Source organism: Leopardus geoffroyi, chromosome A2 (genome assembly GCF_018350155.1).
Source record: "Leopardus geoffroyi isolate Oge1 chromosome A2, O.geoffroyi_Oge1_pat1.0, whole genome shotgun sequence".
Lineage (NCBI taxonomy): Eukaryota > Metazoa > Chordata > Mammalia > Carnivora > Felidae > Leopardus > Leopardus geoffroyi.
Genome location: NC_059331.1, coordinates 79,504,480 through 79,529,990, shown reverse-complemented (window position 1 = coordinate 79,529,990; position 25,511 = coordinate 79,504,480). Strand labels below are relative to the sequence as shown.

At 43.3% G+C, this 25,511-nt stretch overlaps 2 protein-coding genes and 1 non-coding gene across 11 annotated transcripts in view; 1 reads left to right on the top strand and 2 right to left on the bottom strand.

The window, feature by feature from the left end:
• Window positions 1-6,068, top strand: part of RINT1 (RAD50 interactor 1) — a 30,186-nt gene extending 24,118 nt beyond the window's left edge. For 2 of the 8 annotated variants that reach the window (XM_045494491.1, XM_045494490.1), the window contains exons 12-14: window positions 92-306; window positions 4,240-4,638; window positions 5,562-6,068. In XM_045494491.1, the coding sequence (XP_045350447.1) occupies window positions 92-306; window positions 4,240-4,638; window positions 5,562-5,754 (807 nt within the window). In that variant the 3' untranslated portion in view covers window positions 5,755-6,068. Of the gene's footprint in view, window positions 1-91; window positions 307-391; window positions 1,935-4,239; window positions 4,663-5,561 lie in introns of those variants that run through there. The other 6 variants (XR_006716231.1, XM_045494492.1, XM_045494493.1 and 3 more) reach the window with 6 other exon arrangements.
• On the bottom strand, window positions 5,859-18,191 carry EFCAB10 (EF-hand calcium binding domain 10). Of its 2 annotated transcripts, XM_045494498.1 has the most exons (4): window positions 16,521-18,191; window positions 7,990-8,154; window positions 7,790-7,877; window positions 5,859-5,936 (listed from the first exon to the last, which is right to left on the bottom strand). In XM_045494498.1, the coding sequence occupies exons 1-4, from the start codon at window positions 16,627-16,629 to the stop codon at window positions 5,900-5,902; spliced, it is 399 nt and encodes a 132-aa protein (XP_045350454.1). In that variant the 5' UTR covers window positions 16,630-18,191; the 3' UTR covers window positions 5,859-5,899. The 2 variants fall into 2 exon arrangements, with proteins under 2 accessions (XP_045350454.1, XP_045350455.1); XM_045494499.1 differs by lacking the exon at window positions 7,990-8,154 and having other exon boundaries at window positions 16,521-16,679.
• Window positions 18,192-21,160: 2,969 nt separating this feature from the next.
• On the bottom strand, window positions 21,161-21,266 carry LOC123607743. Its single transcript, XR_006716892.1, has one exon. It is a non-coding gene; the product is annotated as a U6 spliceosomal RNA (small nuclear RNA).
• Window positions 21,267-25,511: the final 4,245 nt, after the last annotated feature.

The following is a 25,511-nucleotide window of genomic DNA, read 5'->3' as shown; positions in this document are numbered from 1 at the left end:
TTAAACAAGTGAGTTGTAGTACATGAATTCTATTTCATGCTGTTAAAAAGGAAGCATCTTAATGACCATGTTAATACATTTTTGCTTTCAGTTCTTCCTGCAACTTCAGCAGGCAGCACTGGAGGTCTTTGCAGAGAATAACACCCTCAGTAAATTGCAGCTGGGACAGCTGGCCTCTATGGAGAGTTCTGTCTTTGATGACATGATTAACCTACTGGAGCGTTTAAAGCATGACATGTTGACCCGCCAAGTAGACCATGTTTTTAGAGAAGTTAAAGATGCTGCAAAATTGTATAAAAAAGAAAGGTAAGTCCTTCATATTTTCTTATTACTCAACTCTCAAATCCAGTTTGCTAAAAGTTGAAAGATGATAAATACCTATATTTCTCAGACTATTCCAAAACATAGAAGAGGAAGGAAAACTTCCAAATTCATTCTGAGGCCAGCATGACCCTGATTTCAAAACTAGACCAAGACTCCACAGCAAAAGAGAACTGCAGGCCAGTATCCCTGATGAACATGGGTACAGAAATCCTCAACAAGATACTAGCAAACCAAATCCAACAATACATTAAAAGAATCATTCACCATGATCAAGTGAGATTTATTCCTGGATTGCAAGGGTAGTTCAGTATCACAAATCAATCAGTATGATACATCACATCAACATAAGAGAAAGGAGGATAATGTGATTATTTCAATAGATGGCAGAAAAAGCATTTGACAAAGTACAACATTCATTCATGACAACAAATCCTCGACAAAGTAGGTTTAAAGGGAACATATCTCAACATAATAAAGGCCATGTGTGAAAAACTGGCCTGGCCATGTGTGAAAAGCTGATATCATCCTCAGTGGGAAAAGCTGAGTGCCTGTCACTTAAGGTCAGGAACAGGACAAGGTTGTCCACTCTCACCATCACATTCAACCCAGGACTGAAGTCCTAGCTACAGCAATCAGATAACAAAAAGAAAGAAAAGGCATCCAGATCAGTAAGGAGGAAGTCAAACTTTCACTGTTTGCAGATGACATGATACCATATATAGAAAATCCAAAAGAATCCACCAAAAAACTGCTAGAACTGATGAATGAATTCAGCAAAGTCACAGTGTACACAACGTACAGAAACCTGTTACATCTCAGCCAAAAAAGAAATTAAGAAAACAGTCCCATTTACAACTGCACCAAAAACAGTAAGATACCCAGGAATAAAACTAACCAAAGAAGTGAAAGAACTATACTCAGAAAACTACAAAACACTGATGAAAGAAACTGAAGATGACACACAGAAATGGGAAGACATTCCATGCTCATGGACTGGGAGAAAAAATATTGTTAATATGCCTACATTACCCAAAGCAACCTACACATTTAATGCAATCCCTATCAAAATACCAGCAACATGTTTCACAGAAGTAGGACAAACAGTTCTCAAACGTGGATGAAACTACAAAAGATCCCAAATAGCCAAAGCGATCTTGAAAAAGAAAAGCAAGCTGAGACATCACAATTCTGGACTTCCAAGTTCTATTACAAGTCTGTAGGATCAAAACAGTATGGTACTGGCACAAAAATAGACACATAGATCAAAAGAACAGAATAGAAAACCCAGAATAAACCTACAACTATTTGGTCAATTAATCTCTGACAAAGCAGGAAAGAGTATCTAAAGGGAAAAGGACTGTCTCTTCAACAAATGGTGCTGGGAAAACCGGACAGCTGCATGCAAAAGAATGAAACTGGGCCACTTTCTTACACCATACACAAAAATAAATTCATAATAGATTAAGGACCTAAATGTGAGACCCGAAACCGTAAAAATCTTAGAAAAGAATATAGGCAGTAATTTCTCTGACATTGATCATAGCAACTTTTTTCTAGATAGGTCCCCTGAGGCAAGGGAAACAAAAGCAAACAACAACAAAAAACAAAAACTATTGGGACTACATAAAATAAAAAGCTTCTGCACAGCAAAGAAAACAACAAAACTAAAAGGCAACTACTGAATGGGAGATGTTTGCAAATGACATATTTGATGAAGGGTTAGTATCCAAAATAGATCAAGAACTGGTACAACACCCCAAAAACAAATAATCCAATCAAAAATGAGAAGACACGAACAGACATTTCTGCAAAGAAATGGCCAACAGACACATGAAAAGATGCTGATCATCACTTAACACCAGGAAAATGCAAATCGGAACCACAGTGAGCTATCACCTCATAGTTGTCCGAATGGCTGAAAATCAAAACCACGAGAAACACGTGGCACCTGGTGGCTCAGTCGGTTAAGCGTCTGACTCTTGGTTTCAGCTCAGGTCCTGGTATCACGGTTTCATGAGTTCAGGCCCCGTGTTGGGCTCTGCACTGACGGTGCGGGGCCTGCTTGGGATTCCCGCTCTCCCTCTCTTTCTGCCCCTCCTGCTCACTCTCTCAAAATAAATAAATAAAACACACACAAGAAACAACAGGTGTTGGTGAGCGTGTGGAGTAAAAGGAACCCTTGTGCACTGTTGGTGGGAATGCAAACTGGTGCAGCTGCTCTAGAAAGCAGTATGGAGTTTCCTCAAAAAGTTACCCCACGATTCAGGAATCACACTACTGTGTATTTACCCAAAGAATATGAAAACACTAATTCAAAGGAATACATGCATTCCTATGTTTATGGCAGCATTTACAAGAGCCAAGATATGGAAGCAGCCCAAGTGTCCACTGATAGATGAATGAATAAAAAAAAAATGTGGTGTATATCTACAATGGAATATTATTCGGCCATAAAAAAAGTTTGAAACCTTGCTATTTGCAACAACAGGGATGGAGCTAGAGAGTATTATGCTAAGCAAAATAAGTCAGAGAAAGACAAATACCATATGATGTCACTCATATGTGGAATTTAAGAGACATAACAAATGAACAAAGGAAAAAAAGAGGGAGGCAAACCAAGAAACAGACTCTTAACTACAGAGAACCAAATGATGGTTACCAGAGGGGAGGCGGGTGGAGGGATGGGTAAAATAGGTGATGGGGATTAAGGTGCGCACTTGGTGATGAGTATCAGTGATTAAAATAAAAACTTTAAAAAAGATTGAAAGATGATATATGCAAATTTCCAAGGTGTCTAGATAGCAGAGTTTGGCCTTTTGCTCTACAGACTTTTAACCATTTTTGATAGAAAGCTTTCTAAAATATATTCAGACATTTATTCAGTTTATTTATTCATCCTGAGAGAGAGAGAGAGAGAGAGAGAATCCCAAGCAGGCTCTGCACTGTCAGCACAGAGCCTGACATGGGGCTCAAAGCCATGAACCGGGAGATCACGACCTGAGCTGAAATCAAGAGTCAGAGACACTCAACCAACTGAGCCACGCAGGGGGCCCTGTTCAGACATTCTTAATCAGAATAAACTGATCCTAATTTAACCCTCAGATATAGTTGTGACTACAGAGATAGTCACAACTGGTCTGGGATGTGGGGCTGAGTGGCCTGGTGCCCCAACAGTACTCTGCATGCATGCCTGCAGGGTACTCTGTATCCACTGTCGTGATTCTGTGGTCTCTGTCCCTTTCCCCACACTGCGTACTCTGTGAGAACAGGCAGGGTCTGTCTTCTCCAGCACAGTCCCCGTCACACCGAGCATTTGTAATCCATTTGCAAGTGTGCTTAGTCCCTGTTACTCTGCCAAAAACCAGAGCATAAAATTACCTGATGATGGGGCGCCTGGGTGGCGCAGTCGGTTAAGCGTCCGACTTCAGCCAGGTCACGATCTCGCGGTCCGTGAGTTCGAGCCCCGCGTCGGGCTCTGGGCTGATGGCTCAGAGCCTGGAGCCTGTTTCCGGTTCTGTGTCTCCCTCTCTCTCTGCCCCTCCCCCGTTCATGCTCTGTCTCTGTCCCCAAAATAAATAAACGTTGAAAAAAAATAAATTAAAAAAAAAAAAATTACCTGATGTCTTCAATGCTAATACATGTTACATTTTAACCACTTTGTAATTATTTCAGCAAGTCACATTAAGGAAATGATGTGTCATCCTCATTAAATAAGGGAGTATTTAATGGAGAACCAGTGTATCAATATAGTTATATTTATTTTCTGAGACGGCTTTTAATGTTGGGCTGTACATTTTGCTCTTATCCACCCAAGATGCCCCAGGACAGTGCACTTCCCCACATGTAAAATGATTGGTCACATCTCTAAAAGTACAAGGTTTTGAAGATTCCGTAGTAAAATGTAACGCGCTGCAGGCGGTGCGGTCTTGGTCCCTCGCAGGTGGCTGTCGCTGCCGTCGCAGTCGGAGCAGGCGGTGATGTCCCTGTCCAGCTCGGCCTGCCCGCTGCTGCTCACCGTGAGAGACCGCTTACTCCAGCTGGAGGAGCAGCTTTGCTTCTCCTTGTTCACAGTCTTCTGGCAGGTGCTCGTGGAGAAGCTGGATGTGTACATCTACCAAGAAGTAAGCAAGAGCGGGCGGCGTTCCGGGGCCCTGATGGCAAAGGCACGTGTGACACGAACTGCTCTTTGTTTCAGATCGTTCTTGCCAATCATTTCAACGAGGGAGGGGCAGCTCAGCTCCAGTTTGATATGACTCGGAACCTGTTCCCTCTGTTCTCCCGCTATTGCAAGAGGCCAGAAAATTACTTCAAACAGTAAGCTCAGAACTTAACAATGACTGTTGATGGCATCAAGCTTTACAGGATGTTGATTACTCTTTTCACATCCTTAGGGGCCCCGTGATGTGTGGTGGGATAAATAGGGCATCAGCTAAAAATTGAAAACATTCATCATGTACCCAGCTACTCTAAGGTGTGACCCATGACCCCCGTCCCCCCCAAATTTATCAGAACTGGATCTGACTTATGGGCTGGGCTTTGTTCCCAGCATTGGTTTCATGCTTCTATTTGCCTGTTACTGGAGAGACAAATAGAAAATAAAGGCAAGTGCAGTTGTACCATAGTCAATAAATAGAAGAAATTAAAAATATGCCTGGTACCTAATAGTAGGCCAGGCATGAAGAAAGTGGTTTTCTTACATATTTATGTTGATTTTGGTTCTAAGCGTAACTATAAATGAATGTAAGAAAAATTCTTCAAACCATTTTTAGAATTATTGGTTTGAAATTTTAAATTATTGGGGAGAGGGAGTTTGAGATTATAAAGTAGTCCCTTTAAAGTTATTATAAAATGAAAAAATGATTTTTATTTTAGTAAGAGATCTGAATTTTTTTTCTATTAGTTTCTCTTCCCATATTGTAATCTACCTAAAGTCTTAGCCACATTTAATAGGCTATTATGTGTCAACATTACCTTTTGGTGAGTAACACACACATATGGAAAACAATGATCCTATCACATTATAGTAATCTAATGAAATAGAAACACTGTACGCATACATTGTCCTTACATGTTAAAAGAGCCAAATAATACATCCATAAATACTTTCTAGAGAGGGATGTGGATTAGGGGTGCAGGGAAGCTGTTTAGTTTCTGAAAATGAAAATATTATGGAACAACGTGATGATACAGATAACGGATATCTCATTTCCCTCCTGCTTTTTTTTTTTCTTAAACAGTGTCAAAGAAGCGTGTATTGTTTTGAATCTGAACATTGGCTCTGCCCTCCTTCTGAAAGACGTCCTGCAGTCAGCCTCAGGGCAGCCTCCTGCCACCGAGGCCTTAAACGAAGTTGGAATTTACAAACTGGCTCAACAAGATGTTGAGATTCTACTTAATTTGAGGACAAACTGGCCTAACACGGGAAAATAAAGCATCTTTTCTTGTTTTGGAGTTTTGGTGTTTAACAAAGAGGAGGCCAACTGGATGTCAACTTATGTGACGAAATTCTGAGTTAATGAAACTGGACAGTTGAAAACTTTATGGAATCATTTATTATCTTGGACTGATGGCATTATTAAAACGCTGCCCATATTTCCTCCATCCTCTTGTTCCTAAGAAAACAAAACCAGAAAACTCAGAAGTCATGAAAACTCCGAGTAATTCCATTTACAAATGTAAATGCTAAGTATGTCTGTTGAACAAGATACAAGAGCAGAGAATAATAAATTACAAGCAATTTTCAATTTCCTGTGCTAATTAAGGGAGACTGTTGTAGATAATCAAACACAGCAAATACATTAAAAAAAAATCACTTTAGAATATATGTTCATAATTGAAGTTCCCGTATCTGGTTTGGAAATTCACTGTCTTTCCTCTAAGAAAACATGATGAGGTGGTGACCAAAATAGAATTGCTCTCATATTCCACAAATGTCCTTATATTTAAAATCCTTCCTAATTCCATTCCAGGACATTGGGCAGGCAGCCTTTTCTTTTGGATGAAACATTTCAGGCCAGGGCACTGTGTTTCAGTCTCTCCCTGGGGCAAGGATGGGAATTAAACAGTTTTTGTTTAATATTTATGTAACTGATAATGAGACGGGAATCTTAAACTTCCTTTTTTCTTTGACTTTTCCTTGGCTTTTTGGACTATGTTACATACCAATTTCTTGATTAATAAATCCTTAGAGAACAAAACATTTAAACAAATTGAATTACATTGGTTAGAGGCCTTCTACAACTATCAAATGTTATTCCAATTTTTTTGTTTTCTGATTCAGCATTTAGTTAGTACTTTTAAAGCTGTAGTATACCTTGCATCTAAAATTGTCCTAGGGCCCCTGGATGGCTCAGGTGGTAGAGCATGCAACTCTTGATCTCAGGGTGGTGGGTTTGAGCCCCATACTGGGCATGGGGCCTGCTTAAATAAGTAAGTAAATAAATAAAACCGTCAGGCTGGCATGCAACCTATCCTATTTCTTTATTATTATTTTTTTACTTATGTGAGGAGGAATGGCAGAGAGGGAGGGAGGGAGAGAATCCCAAGCAGACTCCACTCTTGGCATGGAGCGGATGTGGGGCTCGATCCTATGAACCGCAAGATCCGTGACATGAGCTGAAATCAAGAGTTGGACGCTCAACTTACTGAGCCACGTAGTCTCCCGTACTGTTTTTTGTTTGTTTGTTTGTTTTTATTTTTTATTATTTTTTTTTAATTATTATTATTTTTTTCCAGCGTTTATTTATTTTTGGGACAGAGAGAGACAGAGCATGAACGGGGGAGGGGCAGAGAGAGAGGGAGACACAGAATCGGAAACAGGCTCCAGGCTCTGAGCCATCAGCCCAGAGCCTGACGTGGGGCTTGAACTCACGGACCGCGAGATCGTGACCTGGCTGAAGTCGGACGCTTAACCGACTGCGCCACCCAGGAGCCCCTGTTTGTTTGTTTTTAAATAAGCTCTACACCCAATGGGGGCTTGGACTCCTGATCCCAAGATCAAGAGTCACATGCTCTACTGACTGAGTCAGCCAGGGGCCTCACAACATATACTGACGGTAAATACTTAACCTGGTGATACATAATTTTGAGGAAATGCTTTGAGAGAAATTCTATTACTCCGTATTTTATACAGAAATTTCCCAACTAGGGATTTGGGCTCAGAACTTTTCTGTTAGTTCCAGCACACTGGGGCTTCTCCACCTCATTTTCTGAGAACTGCTGGGCTTTCCCACTGAGAAAAGAATGGAAGTGCCCCAGAAACTTCCTAATTCCAGCACCTTCTCCCTCTGCCGCCTGCCCCCAGGCTTGACATTTTGCTGTCACTCCTCGCTTTCTAGACAGCTGAAAGTTTCAAGGGACTGAAATGTTTCTGTCAAAAGGTAGGAACTTATGTTTTAATTTGTTCTCATTGTACTTTAAGTCATGCCGTATTATTTAAATGTCAGTCACGTAAAAATAAACTTACACTTCACGTCTGAATTTATCCAGAGTTACTGCATGTCCATCATCTTTTAAAACTTCATCTGCAGTCAACAGACCCAGGGTTTTTAAGGCTGTAAACTCAGAATGAGAAGAAAGGAAAATTTACGAAGTGAGAATTATTTTCGGCTAGGGAAAGTTATGGAATGGCCACAAACGATTGCTTTAATTGAGATGATAACTGACCTTCTCTGTACTGCACGAACGATATGGTGCCTTTATTCGAAGTGTCCATCATTTCAAACATAGACACAATGTTAGAATGATCCATAAAGAAAGGAAAAGCCAAGCCTGTCATTTTGGCAATTCTCAGTCGTTCCAATACAGATATTAAATACTCTCTTGGTTTTTCTGCAAAAGAATAGTTCCAATTCTTTCCAATATAAAATTAAGATATATCACAAGTAGAAACAGTCATTTAACAATTATTAAATAACTATGTTCAAGGTATTGTAACAGGCACTGGGGACACAGGCCTTGCTTACAAGAAAAGCAAGACATCGAACAATTAATTATGTATATAAGTGTTCTGCAGAGATGGGACCTGGGCTTTCCACCCCCCTCCTCAGGTGATTCTAATTTGCAGATAAGAGTGGAAAAGCAACAAAAAGGAAGAGCATGATGCAGGGAAGAAGGCAGGCAGCTAAAAGAAGCGATAAAATATAAATAAAAACAGGGACTCTTGGATAAATTAATACCCTCTTCCAATTAGGAAGCATGAATGTTCTTTGTTTTTATTTTAAACTTTTTTTTTTAATGTTTATTTATTTTGAAGAGAGAGAGAGAAGGAGATAGAGCATGAGCAGGGGAGGGGCAGAGAGAGAGGGAGACACAGTCTCCGAAGCAGGCTCCAGGATCTGAGCTGTCAGCACAGAGCCTGATGCGGGGCTCGAACTCATGAGCTGTGAGATCATGACCTGAGCTGAAGTCGGACGCTTAACTGACTGAGCCACCCAGGTGCCCCATCTTTTTTTTTTTTTTTTTTTTTTTTGAGAGAGAGAGGGTGCAAGCAAGCAAGGGGCAGAGAGAGAGAGAGAGAAAGAGACGCACACAGAAGTGGCTCACCCAAAACAGGACTCGAACTCACGAACCGTGAGATCATGACCCGAGGTGAAGTCCGATGCTTAACCGGCTGAGCCAGCCAGGCGCCCATGAATGTTCATTTCTAACATAAAAGCAGTATTTTGGATAAGCAGGCCATCTTTCATTTAAGCAATATGAAAGATAAAAAAATGAAGATCCACTTTACAGAAATAATGCAGGTCAGTTATGATGAAAAGAAGCCAAAAGAAGGTGCAGCAGCTTAGGTGAGTGCCACTCACTACACACACTATGCACACACACCACACACACAGTAGTGTGTGTATATATGTATGTTTGTATATATATAAACGTGTGTATATACAAAATTCTTTAAATTTGTTTTTCTCATTGAGAATTTCATAAATATACAAAAGCAGGAAAGTAAAATGAACCTGTCACCAACTTTTTTTTTTTTTAATTTTTTTTTTCAATGTTTATTTATTTTTGGGACAGAGAGAGACAGAGCATGAATGGGGGAGGGGCAGAGAGAGAGGGAGACACAGAATCGGAAACAGGCTCCAGGCTCTGAGCCATCAGCCCAGAGCCTGACGCGGGGCTCGAACTCACGGACCGCGAGATCGTGACCTGGCTGAAGTCGGACGCTTAACCGACTGCGCCACCCAGGCGCCCCTGTCACCAACTTTTAACTGTTAAAATTTGTGGCCAGTCTAGGGGCACCTGGGTGGCTCAGTCAGTTGAGTGTCAGACTCTTGATTTCAGCTCAGGTCATGATCTCGCAGTTCAGGAGTTCAAGCCCTGCATTCGGCTCTGCACGGACAGTGCAGAGCCTGCTTGGGATTCTCTCTCTCCCTCTCTCTCTGACCCTTCTTGTCTCTCTCTCTCTCTCTCACAAAATAAATAAACTTAAAATAAATTTTAAAAAATTGTGGCCAGTCTTATTTCACCATCATCTCATCCAGGTCCCCTTTTCCTGTATTATTCTGCAGTAAATCACAGTGATCATATTTCATTAATAAATATTTGAGCGTACATCTCTGAAAGAGAAGGACTTCTTTTGAGATACAACTGACATGTAACATTGTGTAAGTTTATATAACATGTTGATTTGATACATTTACATTTCGTAATATGATTGCCATTGCAGCATTAGCTAACACCTTCATCACATCACATAATTATTATTTCTTTTTAGGGGTGGGAATAATTAAGATAGAGTCTCTTGGCAAGTTTGATATTTATGATACAGTAATATTGTCTGTCAGCATTATGCTGTGCATTAGGTTTCCAAGACTTCTTTACAGCTGCAAGTCTGTACCCTTCCACAACATCTCTCCTACTCCCACCCCCACTCATTGTTCTACTCTGTTTTTACAACTTTGGCTTTTTCAGATTCCACATACAAGTGATAGCATGCAGTGTTTGTCTGACTTAGCTCACTTAGCATATCCTCAAGGGCCGTCCATGTTGCACATGGCAGGATTTCTTTCTTTCTCACGGCTGAATAATATTCCATTGTATAAACATAGCACATCTTCATCATCCATCCATCTGTAGACAGACACTTAGGCTGTTTCCATATCTTGGCTCCTGTGAATAATGCTACATAAACGTGAGACTGCAAGTATCTCTTTGAGATCCTGTTTTCATTGCCTTTGGATATATAGCCAGAAGTGGAATTGCTGGAGCATATGGTAGCTCTGTTTTCATTTTTTTTGAGGAACCCCCATGTTTTCCACAGTAGCTATACCAATTTACAGTGCACACGAGTTCCTTTTTCTTCACGTTCTCACTTGTTATCTTTGCCTCTGGGATAATAGCCATTCTAACAGGTGTGAGGTGATAGTTATTTGCATTTCCCTGATGATTAGTGACGTTAAGCATCATTTTATGTACCTGCTGGCCTTTTGTGTGTCTTCCTTGGGAAAATGTCTAGTTCCTCTGCCCATTTTTAAAAATGTTTATTTATTTATTTTAGTAATGGCTACACCCAATGTGGGGCTCAAACTCATAACCCTGAGATCAGGAGCAGGATGCTCTTCTGACGGAGCCAGGCAGCTCCCACTGCCCATTTTTAAATAAGATTTTTCTTTGTTATTGAGTTGTAGGAGTTCTTTCTATATTTCAGATATTATCTGACACATAGTTTGCAAATACTTTCTCCCATTCTGTAGGCTGCATTTTCATTTTGTTGATTCTTTCTTTGTGGTGCAGAAGCTTGTAAGTTTGATGTGGTCCCAGTTGTTTTTTCATCTTGCTGTTTGTGCTTTTGCTGTCATATCCAAAAAATAATTGCCAAGACTTGTGTCAAGGAGCTTCTCCCTAGGTTTTCTTCTAGGAGTTTTATGGTATCAGGTTTTATGTTTAAGTCTTTGATCCATTTTGAGTTCATTTTTGTGGGTGGTATAAGATAGGGATCCAATTTTATTTTTCTGCATGTGGTTACCCAGTTTTCCCAATATCCTTTGTTGAAGAGGGAACTTTTTTCTTTTTCCATTACCGTAATGCCATTACCACAATACCATTCATACATTAAAAAAAAAAAATTTAATACCTCCATATAGCCAGGCAGTAGTATTTCTAGTTGTCTCACAAATTTGATTAATTGTGAACACTTCTTAAAAAAAAAAAAAAAAAAATAGCAGTGGCTCATTCAGTTAAGCCTCCAACTCTTGATCTCAGCTCAGGTCATGATCTCATGGTTCCGGGATCGAGCCCTGCATCAGGCTCTGCACTAACAGTGTAGAGCCTGCTTGGGATTCTCTCTCTCCCTCTCTCTGCCCCTCCCCTGCACACGCTCTCTCTCTCTCAAAATAAATAAATAAATAAATAAATAAATAAATAAATAAATAAATAAATCTTTTAAAACATTTTAAAAAGTAAAAGTAAAAACACTTTTATTCAAATAGTATTCACATACTGTGATTATGTTTTTAAATCTCTCTTGTGCCTTTTCGTACAAATTTTAGTAGACTACAGAAACAAATGGGTCACTAAAGGCAATCACATCATGTATGTAGTCTTCGGTTGCTTCTCCCTGAGCCGTCTATCAAATTCAGAAAGAGAAAAAAGGCCAATTTCAAATTTCAATTCACTGCATTTCTTTTCAAGGATAGAGTCAGTAAATAATTCTAAGGGAACTAGGTGTGTTATTACCATCTATCCCTTAGACTCCACGAGATGCTATAGTGTTCAGGTCTGGAGTCTATAATTTATACTCTGCCTGCTTCTACAAATGTTTTGGGGTTGCCTGGGTGGCTCAGTCAGTTAAGCGTCCAACTTTGGCTCAGGTCATGATCTCGCGGTTTGTGGGTTCGAGCCCCGTGTCGGGCTCTGTGCTGGAAGCTCGGAGCCTGGAGCCTGCTTTGGATTCTGTGTCTCCCTCCCTCTCTGTTCCTCCCCTGCTCACACTGTGTCTTTCTCTCTCTCTCTCTCAAAAATAAATATTTTCTAAAAATTAAAAAAAATGTTTTGAAAGTGCTTACAACAGAAATAATAGATATAACTTTTTAAAAGATTTTTATTATTTTAATTTTTTAAATGGTTTATTTATTTATTTTGAGAGAGCGAGCTCATGCACAATCAGGGAGGGGCAGGGGGCAGGGCGGGCAGAAAGAATCCCAAGCAGGCTCTGCACTGTCAGTACAGAGCCTGACAAGTGGCTTTGATCCCACGAACCATAAAATCATGACCTGAGCCAAAATCAAGACTCGGATGCTTAACCAACTGAGCCACCCAAAGCACCCCTAAATATTTTATTTTTAAGTAATCTCTCCACACAACATGGGGCTTGAACTCACACCCCCAAGATCAAGCGTCACAGGCTCCACGAACTCAGCCAGGCAGGTGGCCCTAAAGAAATAACTTTAAAACATGAAGGGAAGATCCAAAGGTTACTAACCACCTAAGTTACATCAATGTCAGCTGATAATAACAATCAGTTCTTCAAGGGGGACAAACCTCAAGTTCCACATCTTAATAATCGCAGCTAACGTTTATCGAGCCCTCTCTACGTGCCTAGTGTTCCTCATAACAGTCCCTTGCCAAGGCCCAGAGCTAGGATGAATCCAGGCAATGTGCCTCCCAAAGCTGTGGGCTTTACCGCGCTCCACTGACTTAAATATACGAAGCATCCGGAACGCCCAAACCTAGTCCACCATGACGGTTTCTACTGAACTTTTCTTCTCCATCACTCTCAGATATATCTTATCCTCACTTACGATTCCACAGCAGCATCTCTCATCTGGGTTACTACAACTGCCTCCTGTTTAAAAATGAAATTCTAATTTTATTAAAGGCACCCCCTAAGCACATATACTCACTCCTTCCATAGCACAGAATGGTCACTGCAAAGTGGCTGTGAAGCCAGGGGCTCTGTTTCCCAGTACAGTCTAGGCGAGGCCACGTTTTCCTTCACATGACTTCAGGTTATGCTAGGTTTGGGCGTTAAATGAGTTATAAAAATCTGCAGGTTTCCAGGGCTTTTAGAATTTTGGAGTTGAGGATGTGGGATTGTGGACCTGCTCCCTCGATATAACAACCCAATCAAACTGTCTAGTCTTATTTTCCATAAATCCCTTACAACCCAGGGTTTTGACACTGGGATACCTGTCATTGTGCCAGAGGTTTCATAAGGACCCGAGACAAATACAGTATTTCTTCCTGAGAATCAATCCTACTCTGATAATATGAAATATTTACATTAAGAAACAGATATGTCTTGGGGCACCTGGGTGGCTCAGTCGGTTGGGCGTCTGACTTCGGCTCAGGTCATGATCTCACCGCTTGTGAGTTCAAGCCCCACGGTCGGGCTCTGTGCTGACAGCTCAGAGCCTGGGGCCTTTCAGATTCTGTGTCTCTCTCTCTGTCTCTCTCTGTCTCTCTCTGTCTCTCTCTGCCCCTCCCCCACTCACAGTCTCTCCCTGTCTCTCAAAAATAAACATTTAAAAAAATAAAAAAATAATAATAATAAAAAGAGACAAATATATCTGTAGAAAAATGAAACTTGGACATTTTTAGGGTAAAACAAGTGACTCCAAAGAAATGTGTTATTCAGCATCAGGCTAAGGTCTCAGACACCAAAGGTACAAGTCCCCTCTCCTCTGCCATTAGGGGGCCTTGCGCAGGGAACTTTGAAGGGCACTGATATGCATTCTGAACGTCAGCCAAACCCTCCTTAGCTTTTCCTCAGTGTTTCTTCACCTGTCCTTTTCTCCACCCTGCCTCACCCCTTTGGCATTTGTAGAGATGTTTCAAGAAGTTCATATTGTTACAGTGGATAACAGCATCTCAGTTTCTTACACTGATCATTATTTAAATTATGATTATATGGGGCGCCTGGGTGGCTCAGTCGGTTTAAGCGTCTGACTTCGACTGAGGTCATGATCTCTCAGTCCGTGGGTTCCAGTCCCACATCGGGCTCTGTGCTGACAGCTCAGAGCCTGGAGCCTGCTTCGGATTCTGTGTCCCCCTCTTCCTCTCCGCTCCCCAGCTCACGCTCTTTCTCTGTCTCTAATAAATAAATAAACGTTAAAAAAATGTAAATTGTGATTGTAATGGGGATTATGGTATTAATGTGTAACTACTCCCAGACTCCCCCTTCCTTATCCTCTGCTGCTAAGAGAATTTGTCTTTATCTGAGATTCTCTTCCCCCCACCCTGCCTTCCACAGAATTCTGTTTTTGCCAGATGGGTTCAAAGCCTTTTAAATTAAAGGAGAAAAATCAATCCTTGAGATACTCTACTGGTTGACACAATAAAGAGCTAGAGAGAAAAAGGACAGGAAAGAAGGAGGAGACAGAAAAAATTCTACAAATTAAAAAAGACCACAAAGCACCTAGTACAGTGAATTAGAAACAAACAAACAAAACAACCCCCCTTTAAGGCATATAAACATTTAGAACACCAGGGATAAAGTAAAAAGACAAACCTAAAGACTTCCAGATGAAGAAAACATGCCTTATATTAAACAGATCAAGAATCTGATGACATCATGGTATCAGACTCTTCAGAGCAACAGTGGCAATTAGAAGACAATGGAACAACTCCCTCCAAGTTCTGAGGGCAGTATTTTCTAACCAAGAATTGTATCCACCCTGGTTATCATCATGTTTGAGAATAGGATGAGACATTTTCATATATGCTTCAACAAAGCACAGCCTCTCAGGGAGCCGCTCACTAGAGGATGTTCCCCTAGAGAAAGGGGAAAAAAGCAAAAAAAAAAAAAAAAAAAAAAAAAAAGGAGGAGTCCCAAGCACCACAAAACAGCCTTTAGGGGCACCTGGTGGCTCAGTCGACTAAGCATCAGACTTCGGCTCACGTCATGATCTCACAGTTCATGGGTTAGAGCCCCATGTGGGCTCTGTTCTGACAGCTCAGAGCCTGACGCCTGCTTTGGATTCTGTGTCTCCTTCTCTCTCTCTGCCCCTCCCCTGCTGGCGCTCTCTCTCTCTCAAAAATAAAAAAAAAATTTTTTTTTAAATCAAAAAAAAAAAAAAAAGCGGGCTTTAAGTGCAGGAGACAGGTGAAGCGGATTAGGATCAGAGTGAGGGGAAAACCCTGAATCACAGCTGAACTGCAGGGCAGTTGAGCGATCATCCAGACTAGAGCAGGCAGAGAGCTGGGGGAGGCCCTGGGGGTGTGGACTGCTGGATGAACGTAAATGTACTGGGAGGACATCTATGCTTGTGACAGCAAGGGGATATCGATGAATTGGCGACAATTGCAAAGACAATTTAAGTAAACATTTAAAATGTAGTATTATTAATTTCAGGGAGAACAAAGGAAATACAATCATAGCATACTACGTGGATTAGCTGTGGATATTTGCCTAATAATAATGTGATAATGGTCACACCAAAATTGAATTCTAACTTTCTTGGGAAATTGGAGATGAGTGGGAACAGGTGTGAGTGCGTGTGTGTGTGCGCGAGCGTGCACACGTGGGTGCAGGTGTGTAAGAGAGTTAAAGTTTCATCTTCCATAGTATAAAGCTAAGCCTAAACCTAGGGTGCGGGGGGCACTAGTAAGTAGCAATGCAAGTCTGTGAGTTAGAAATATCAAGGTAAATAGCTAAACGAATGGGAAATCATTTCGTCTGTAGAGTGGGAATCTGGGGCATGGAGGGAAATGCCGTTATTCATGATAAGCCTTGGAGTGGCTTTTGATTTTTAAACCCCATACGTATACTTTTATAAAAACCAAAATGAAACATCTGTTGGTTGCCAGGCATAGGGCTAATTTGTATACTACTCATTTAATCTCCCCCACGTGTCCATAAGATGGGTACTATTATTCCCATTTTCCAGAAGAGGAGACTCAAGGGCAGGCTTGCGCCCACACGCACGTAGTACTAAGCAGGCCCCTCCTCGAAGCCTCTCTCCCACCGGCCACAAGCCTCCACCTGTGTGAGCCCCGCGCACCTGGCTAGTGGTGGGCACATAGAAGCCGTTCAGGAAGTACTTGTTTGAGGACCACAGCGTTAGTTGGCAGAACGGCTCAAGTCGCCGAGATATAGGGGAGAGTGTGCGCGTGGAGGTGGGGATACTGGAGAGGGGAGCCGGCCGGCGGCCACGCGGGCGCGGAGGGAGGGCTGTACTGGGAATTTCTGGCAACCGCTTCGCGCCGGGAGGCGGAGGCGGTGGGACAGAAAGCCGAGCGGTGAGAAAGACTCTTACCTGGCCGGAAAAAGAGCAGGGTGCTGGTGAGATAGTTCAGCAACTCCATAATCCGATGTTTTTCCAAATAATCCCTGGCCTCCTGCTCTCTGCTGCCTCGGGCCTGCATGGCTCTGCGTGGCGCCGTTGCTAGGCGACCCGGCAGCGCCTGGCCGTTCGGCCCCGCCCCCTGCGCCCGACGCGGTCACGTGACGCGCTTCTCGGGAAGGCGACCTGGACAGGGAGTTCTACACTTCACCTCCAGGAGGAAGCTGGGGGCACCGATGGGGTGGAGCCTATGCGGAGGCTGAGGGTGACCCGTGCACAGCCCCTTGTGGGCCGATGGTCCGCTTCTCCCACCCCCCTCCCCCGGGGCTGAGGGCGGGCCTGATTGTCTTTTCCTGTTTTTGTCTGGTGCTCAGTACTTGTTGATCCAATGAATGAGACCTCACGTGGTAATTAACAGAGGATGAACTAATAACGGAAGGAACTTGTGCGATTCTGGAGGCTACGGTGGAGTTTTTTGTTTTTTTTTTTTAAGTTTTTTATTTTGAGACAGTGCATGCAAGTGGGGGAGGGGCAGAGAGAGAATGATCGAGAATCCCAAGCAGTCTCCGCACCACCACACCACCAGCGTAGAGCTCCTCCAGCGGCCAGAACTCACAAACGGAGATCTCGATGAGCCCAAGTCTGACAGTCTGAGGCTTAACCACTGAACCCCACGAAGCGCACCCGCCCCCCACCCGTGGAGAGTTCTAGGTACCATCTTTGGTGTGAGCAGCTTGTAGCACAGCGTTGGCAATGGGGCAGGAAGGTAGCCCATTTTCTCCACTGGATCGTCGGTCAGGACACATGCTGGGATCCTGAGCTCCAACATCTTTGCTGCTTAACTAGGCTGCGTGGAGTTGGTCTTATCTGAGACCATCTGACAGTAGTTTTGAGAGAGGGTCACTGAGTAAGATGGGATGCAGGTACCTAGGAGGTCCTCTACTCAATCATCACTGTACCTTCGAAACTGAACTCTAGGCTGGGACATTGGTCCTTGAGGGCCGGGCTCTGAAGCCTGTGCCCTTACCCTTCAACAGAGAGCCCATTGCAGGTACTTCAAGGAGAGAAAAGACAAATGGCCAATAAACATATGAAAATACTCTTAGCCTCTTCAGCAATCCTGTAAACAAATTAAAACTACAAGAAAATGTCATTTACATCTACCAGACTAGTAAAAATTAGGAAGTTGGACCATATTGAGGGCTGGCAAGGATACAGTACCACAAAACAGTGATGATGGGAGCGTAAATTGGAACATCCATGTTGGAAAAATGATTTGCAATTACCTTGGTAACAGAGACATGTTTCTGCACTATGACCTAGAAATTCCACTCCAAGAGCAACTCTTGTCCAGGTATATCAGGATATATGTACAAGAATGTTCATAGCACTGTTCATAATAGCAAGCACTAACAGCAGCCCCAAAGTTCACCAACAATACAACTGATTTGGTTGCCTGGCTGGCTCAGTCGGTTGAGCAGGTAACTTCTGCTCAGGTCATGATCCCATGGTTCGAGAGTTCAAGACCTGCATTAGGCTCTCTGCTGTCAGAGCAGAGCCTGCTTCAGATCCTCTATCCCCTTCTCTGCACCTTCCTCGCTCATGATCTCTCTCTTTCTCTTTCTACAAAATAAATAAACATTAAAAAAAGAGAATACAATGGGATTTAAAAAAGCGGTGGTATATTACACAATGGAATGCTATAAAGCATTGCAACAATGCATTGTAGCTACTTGCAAACATATGGGTGGATCTCAAAAGTGTCTTATTGTCTATTGTCTCAGAATATGTAGTATAAAAATCAATTTATATAAAGTTAAAAAAGCATACAGAACTAAACAATACATTGTTTACAGATTATAACATATGTAGGAAATCTATTAAGAAATGCAAGGGAATTGTACACAAAATTCAGCATAGCGTTTGCCTTGGAGGGGAGAGGAAAGGGAATGGGTTTTTGGAGGAATATCCTGGGGATTTCAGGGGTAATGGTAATGTGATTTTTCTTTGCCTGAATGGACTAAGCTTCTTTATACTTAATATGTATTTTATAGGTTTTAAAATCTACTCAGCATTTCGGGGCTCCTGGGTGGCTCAGTCAGTTAAGCGTCTGACTTCAGCTCAGGTCATGATCTCATGGTTTGTGGGTTTGAGCCCTGCATCAGTCTCTGTGCTGACAGCTCAGAGCCTGGAACCTGCTTTGGATTCTGTCTCCCTCCTTCTCTGCCCCTCCCCTGCTTTCACTCTGCCTCTCTCTCTCAAAAATAATAAACATCAACAAAAAAATTTTAAATCAGCATTTAATAACAATAATTTTTAAGCAGTTGAAAAACAGTAGAACAAGGAACCAGAAAGTCAATGCCAGGAGACTGAACCAAGTCTGAAACAGAAGGTAGCCAACGTGCTGGGGATGTGGGAGATTGAATCTTCAGAGGTCGGGCCTACCTTGAGAATTCTGTGCCCTGAGCATCTGGGAGGACTAGGGAAAGAGACTTTATAGCCAGTGGTTGGGAGATTGGCACAACCTTGAGCAAAGTGGAAGGACAATGCTCTTTGTCTTCAAGGTCTGGAGGAGGAGTTCCAAGAAGGAGGAGGAGTCATTTCTCTGAAATGGCTTGAAAACTGTGTGCCCTAATCTGCAACACAGCTTTGGTCTCTAAGAAGGAGAATATTTCAGGATGATGTAGGCGAGTGCTTTTCTAACTCTTTAGCAGCAGAATCCTTTGAAGACATCGTGCGTGGAATCCCCACATGTAGAACAGATTCAGGCGAGCACCACATTGGGATTCACACACATGACAGGGCTCCATTATCTAAGCTCCCTTAGTTGTATTTTTCTCACAGAGACATGGCTGACAGCCTGAGTGATCCCAGTGGTGGAATGCACTGGAGCCTGGGGAGCCCTTACAGAACTAAGCTGACAGAGCAGATGCATTACTCTGGAGCCTGTGGACCCAATGGCTGCCTGGGACCCCTGGTTCTTGATGGATTCTGGGGAGAATTTGAAACTACTGATGTGGTCTCTCTTATTCTTCAGTACGTTTTGATCCTTCCTTTGGGGACTTGCTTTATGTTCCTTGTTGGAGGTGACAGTGAGGCACAAATGGCAAAGCCCAATTTATGCACCCCCCCCTCCAAAATAATGACCACCTAAGTGCTTGACCCTTCAGGGTTGACCAAAAGATGTGTGGTCACTTAAGAGAGTGACTCTGGCTCAGAACAACAGAGGCCAGACAATGGCTGGGGACTAAAACAGAGAGGGTCCCCTGTGGGAGGGGATAAGGGTTATGGAAAGCAGAAGACAGAGGGGGCTGGTCATGGTATCTTTTGACTGACTGGCCAAAGGCCCTGTTGCGGGGAGGGGCCTCCATTAACGTTCCTTAATGGAGGGAGAGAAGATTGTGTGGTGGTCCACTGGAGACCGTGATTTCTGCTTATTGCTCTAAGCTCCAGACATTTGGTCTTCTCCTTAGGAACTTCATTTACTTTCCACAGGTTACTCAGTCCCTGAATAACTAGCTCTGCTCTTTGAACCTCAGATGATACCAGCACCTTGACATTGAAATGCAGCGATCTGATTCCCAGTTGCCTATGGCGTCAGGCTGGGAGCTCATGGGACCGCGCTGACGTCTTCCGGCCTCACTGATTGTTTTCCGTGCCAACAAGCCTGACTACCTTTGTGGGCACCATGCTCCCTCTCACAACACACCTCGGGCAGCCAAGGCCTGGCATCTACAATTCCCGCGGAAGTCATGCTAAAGAGAAGTGTCCAGATGCCACCTAGTGGAGTCAGCTATTCTCTGCTGATGCCATGTCTTAGGCCGTTTTGGGCTTAATTAATCACCATCATCAATATTTCATTCCTTGCTAGGTAATGAAATGCTGAGCAAGATTCCGGGGATGGATGTACCCCAATTTGTTTATCCATTCACCCGCGGAAAGACATTTGGGTTATTATCAGGTTGGAGCTATTGCAAATAGAACTGCTGTGAACACTGGGGTATAGATCTCTGGGTGGACATGTGATTTCATTTCTCTTAGGTAAATAGCGAGGGCCATGGAATTGTCCGGATCATATGGTAAGTGCAATTTTTGGAGAAACTGCCAAACTCTTTTCCAAAGTGGCCGTACCATTTTACATTCCTGAATTGGTAGCTGTTAAAGGCCTCCCAGGTGATCCTGGTGGACAGCCAGGACTGAGACCCTGCCTTAGGGCAGCCTGTGAGGCTGGAGCTGAAAGTCTGAGAAACGTTGTTCAGGAGGCCCGAGAGTCTTGGAGCTCCCAGCTCGTGTTTGGTACGGTTCCACAACACTCAACCCAGGGCACACACTGGAATCTCCTGGAAAGCCTTTTACAAACACAGTGTCTGTCCTTTTACCCACAGGAAGTCTGATATAATTGCTCTGGGGATGGGGCGGGGTGGAGGGAGGTCAAGGGCAGCACAACTTTTTAACAGCTTCCTGGGTGGTTCTAGAGCTCAGAGTGACCAACTTTCCTTGTTTGCCCAGGACTGCTAGGGGTCCAGTTCTGGGAAGCTTTCTCCTTCTCCTCCTTTTCCCCCTCTTCCTCCCCCTCCTCTCCCTCCCCTTCCTCCTCCTCCTCCCCCTCCCCCTCCAATATGGGAAGCTTCATGAATTTGTATGTCATCCTTGCGCAGGGGCCATCCTAACCTTTCTGTATCCTTCCAATTTAAGTAGATGTGCTGCCGAAGGGAGCACAATTCTGGGAAACTTTCAGTGCTAAAACTAGGAAAGTCCCAGGTCAGCTTAACGCTTGGTCACCCTATTTGTGGACCGCTAGCATAAGGAGCCCTGCTTTGGCGTCAGACTCCCCAGTCCTCCTGTCAACCCGGGATTCATAGCTCAGGGTCGTGTGCATGTTTGGGAAGCATGTATAAAAGGGAAGTGGAGGGGACAGGAGTGGCCAGAAGAGACTGTGGGGTGGTACCCTCTCTGTTTTCTGTTTCAGACAGGGATAAGTCAGAGATGCCTCAGCTGGGAGTTTTGCTTGCTGTTAAAAGAGGGGGAAATATATAAAGCGTAATTGTTCTGAGAAAATATAGGTGAGGCAGTGTACTGTAATGGCCTCTGCAGCCAGACCGCCTCTCTTTAAAATCCATTGTTACCACTGACCATTAATAACTACGTGATCTTGGGCAAAACACCTAAATTCTCTGCCTCAGCTTCTTTCATGGATATAATGGGGACAATTTATCTACCTTACAGGGGAAGTCTTGAGGACCAAATGAGTCACTTATGTAAAGCTATTTTAAAAAGTGGTGCCTGGGGGCACCTGGGTGGCTCAGTCAGTTCAGCGTCCGACTTCGACTCAGGTCATGATCTCATGGTCTGTGGGTTCGAGCCCCGCATCGGGCTCTGTGCTGACAGCTCAGAGCCTAGAGCCTGCTTCGGATCCTGTGTCTCCCTCTCTCTCTGCCTCTCACCCATTCTCACTTTGTCTCACTCTGTCTCTCAAAAATAAATAAATGTAAAAAAAAATTTTTTTTAAATAAAATAAAAAGTGGTGCCTGGGGACACCTGGGTGGCTCAGTCAGTTGAGCGACTTCGGCTCAGGTCATGATCCCAGGGTCATGAGATTGAGCCTGGGTTCAGGCTCTCGGCTGACCGTGGAGCCTGCTTGGGATTCTCTCTCTCTCTCTCTCTCTCTCTCTCTCTCTGCCCCTCTCCCCTGCTCATGCTTTCTTTCTCTCTCTAAAAAAAATTTATTGACTTTTATTCAGTACTGAGAGACAGAGTGTGAGCAGGGGAGGGGCAGAGAGATTAGGGGACACAGAATCCAAAGCAAGCTCCAGGCTCTGAGCTGTCAGCACAGAGTCTGACGCGGGGCTTGAACTCACAAACCGTGAGATCATGACCTGAGCCGAAGTTGGTCGCTTAAACCAACTGAGCCACCCAGGTGCCCCTCTTTCTCTCTAAAATTAAAAAAATAAAATAAAAACGTGGTGCCTGTACTAAACATGGTATGTACTAAGTGCTACATAAGTATTTACTATTATTATCTTAACAGCCTTTTTAAAACGAGAAAGGGAAATTATGGGGTGCCTGGGTGGCGCAGTCGGTTAAGTGTATGACTTCGGCTCAGGTCGTGATCTTATGGTTTGTGGGTTCGAGCTGCACATAGTGCTCTCTGCTGTTAGTGAGGAGCCTGCTTCAGATCCTCTCTCTCTCTCTCTGTCTCTCTCAGCCCCTCCCCCTCTCATGCTCTCTCTCTCTCTCAAAAATAAATATTTAAAAATTAAGAAAAAAAAGAAGAAGGGGGAAATCTTGACCAAGCACAGTAGTCCCATAACATATACCCCCCAGCTGTCCTCCTAGTTTCCTATTGGAGGATTTTTTGGGGTAACATTTCAGATTTTGTATTGCAGCTTTAAGAAACTATAGCCTCTTGGTTCTGTGTGGCAATGTAGGAGGAGCTAAAAGTGTATTTGCTATACACTTAAAGTTCTTGTGCAAATCCTAAGACAGATGTAAGTTTTGGAACCTGATGAGTTTATTTTCACCAGGTTGTTTCACTGGTGAGATGATGCATCTTAAGAGGGTTTTTTTTTTTTTTTTTAAGTTTATTTTGAGTGAGAGAGAGAGAGAGAGAGTATGAGCAGGTGAGGGGAAGAGATAGAGGGAGAGAGAGAGACTCCAAAAGCAGGCTCCTCACTGTCAGCACAGAGACTGATGCAGGCTTTGAACTCACTAACCATGAGATCATGACCTGAGCCGAAATCAAAATGTGGGTGCTTAACTGAGCCACCCAGATGCCCTTCGAATTTTTTTTTTTTTTTAAACAGAACACAGTCTAAAAGTGACACCGTATTAGTCTTTGTGTTAGGGAGGGCTAGCCTGGGAGCCCGTTTTAACTGTGCACCTGTCATTTAGCAGGGACACGGGTGCTGTGGAGCTCAGGTCTCAGAAGTTGCATGTCAGTCTTTGTCAAATGGTGACATTCAGTCATCTGAGACAGTGCTCCATCTACTCAGAGGCCATATCCAGCCCTTCCTCACTCTTCATTGACCTAAAAAAGCTAAAATGCTAAGGAATGTTTGAAAACATTTTTCCAGCACATATTTAAATCGATTTTACAAAACATGGAAGTGTAGAAACTCTCAAAGGCTTCCTGCTCACTGGCTGTGCGATCTTCGCCAAATTTCTTGACCTCCATAAAGTTTGGTTTCCTCATCTGTAAAATGGGGGAATAATCTCACCTATCTGATAGGATTATCACAAAGATGAAATGAGAAAAGATGGGAAACAGATAATCATGTTATAGTTTACGCCTATTACTACCACCATCACCACCAGGGTCATTGCTATCACCACCAGGGGGATCCCTGTTCTTTTATATTAAAAAAATTTTTTTAAGTTAATTAATTTATTTTTTTGAGGCAGAGAGAGGGAGAGAGAGAATCCCAAGCAGGCCCCATGCTGCCGGCACAGAGGCTGATGTGGGGCTCAAACCCATGAAACCGTGAGATTGTGACCTGAGCCGAAACCAAGGGTCAGATGCTTAACCAACTGAGCTACCCAGGCACCCTGGGCATCCCTGTTCTTTTAGCCATTTTCTTTTTGCTAGAGTAACAGAGGTATGGCCTAGAGCTGGGAGTCTGCTCGGATGCAGGCTGGAAGTCTTTACTCTCCTGGCAGCTGGTAGCTAGTGGGGTCGAACAAAGGGTGTGGTCTCTCATGGCTGCGACAGGCTCAGGTGGCCTAACAGTCCTGTCTTCCCTGGCTGAAACTGCGAAAGCATTTCCCCAAATAATCCTACCGCACTGATGTCAGGCTTCAAGTACATCTGTGGATCTATGGGCTTTTGTAGGTTGTCCTGCAACCTAATCACCCTTGATATTACAATTTAAATGGAAGAATTTTTTAGGTTCCGAATGAAGCATTTGGAGCACAGCCCATAGACTGGGGCTGGCTTTTACAACAAAGATAGAGAATTGCTTTGTATGTTATTTTTGAAATTGAGATACCCATTTTACCCCATGCAGTTTTTTTTAATTTATTTTTTTATTAAAATTAAAAAAAGTTTTCAATTATTTTCGGGAGGGGGAGGGGCAGAGAGAGGGAGACACAGAACCTGAAGCAGGCGCCACGATCTGAGCTGTCAGCACAGAGCCCGACTTGGGGCTTGAACTCGTGAACTGTGGGATGATGACCTGAGCAGATGTTGGATACTTAACCGACTGAGCCGCCCAGGCGCCCTTTGACTGCTTAATTTTTTAATACAACATCCATTGTATGCCTGTCATTATTTTAGGAACCATGTGGCATTGAACAAGACAGCTCCTTGGGACTGTAAGGGGATCCCTTAAGGTAAACTTGAAGTCCAAGCAAACTTGGACTATGAAACCTACATAGTTTGAAAGAAGAAGCCCCGGAGTGCCGGTGCACCCCACATGCATTACCAACACAAAATCTCCATGGGGAAGTCCCCTATGAGGGAGGATTGCCTTTAAAACCACCTCAAGCGTTCCATTTTTAACCACCTCCAGAAAAGTGGAGTCGTAATTAATTATATATGCTCACTTTTAGTTTCTCGCTGGTCCTATCTCCAGACTTTTTAAGCTTCCAAGCCCACAGCCAAACACTGTACTCTGGTCAACACAAATGTGAGATTGCCTAATGGCTCCCATATATTCCATCATTGCTTAGGTCTCTGATATTATACTTACCTAAATTTTAAAAATAGCAAAGCAGGGGCATCTGGGTGGCTCGGTCGTTCAAGCGTCCCACTCTTGATTTTGGCTCAGGTCATGATCGCACGGTTCGCGGGTTCGAGTCCTGACAGCTCAGAGCCTGCTTGGGATTCTCTCTCTTGCCCTCCTTCTCTGCCCCGTCCCCACTTGTGCCAGCTCTCTCAAAATAAATGAGCTTTATAAAACAACAACAACAACAACAAAACCACACAGCACAGCAATGCACGCAAAATGTAACAAATTAAAATTCTAC

Bases quoted from the DNA above. Each gene is read 5' to 3' on its own strand.
- EFCAB10 (XM_045494498.1), bottom strand. From the start codon at position 16,629: ATGCAGGCCCGAGGCAGCAGAGAGCAGGAGGCCAGGGATTATTTGGAA. The intron at 8,155-16,520 runs GTAAGAGTCTTT...ATTCTTTTGCAG, and splicing joins CCTGCTCTTTTTCCGGCCAG to AAAAACCAAGAGAGTATTTA. The intron at 5,937-7,789 runs GTAAGTTTATTT...TTGTTTTCTTAG, and splicing joins GATAAATTCAGACGTGAAGT to GAACAAGAGGATGGAGGAAA.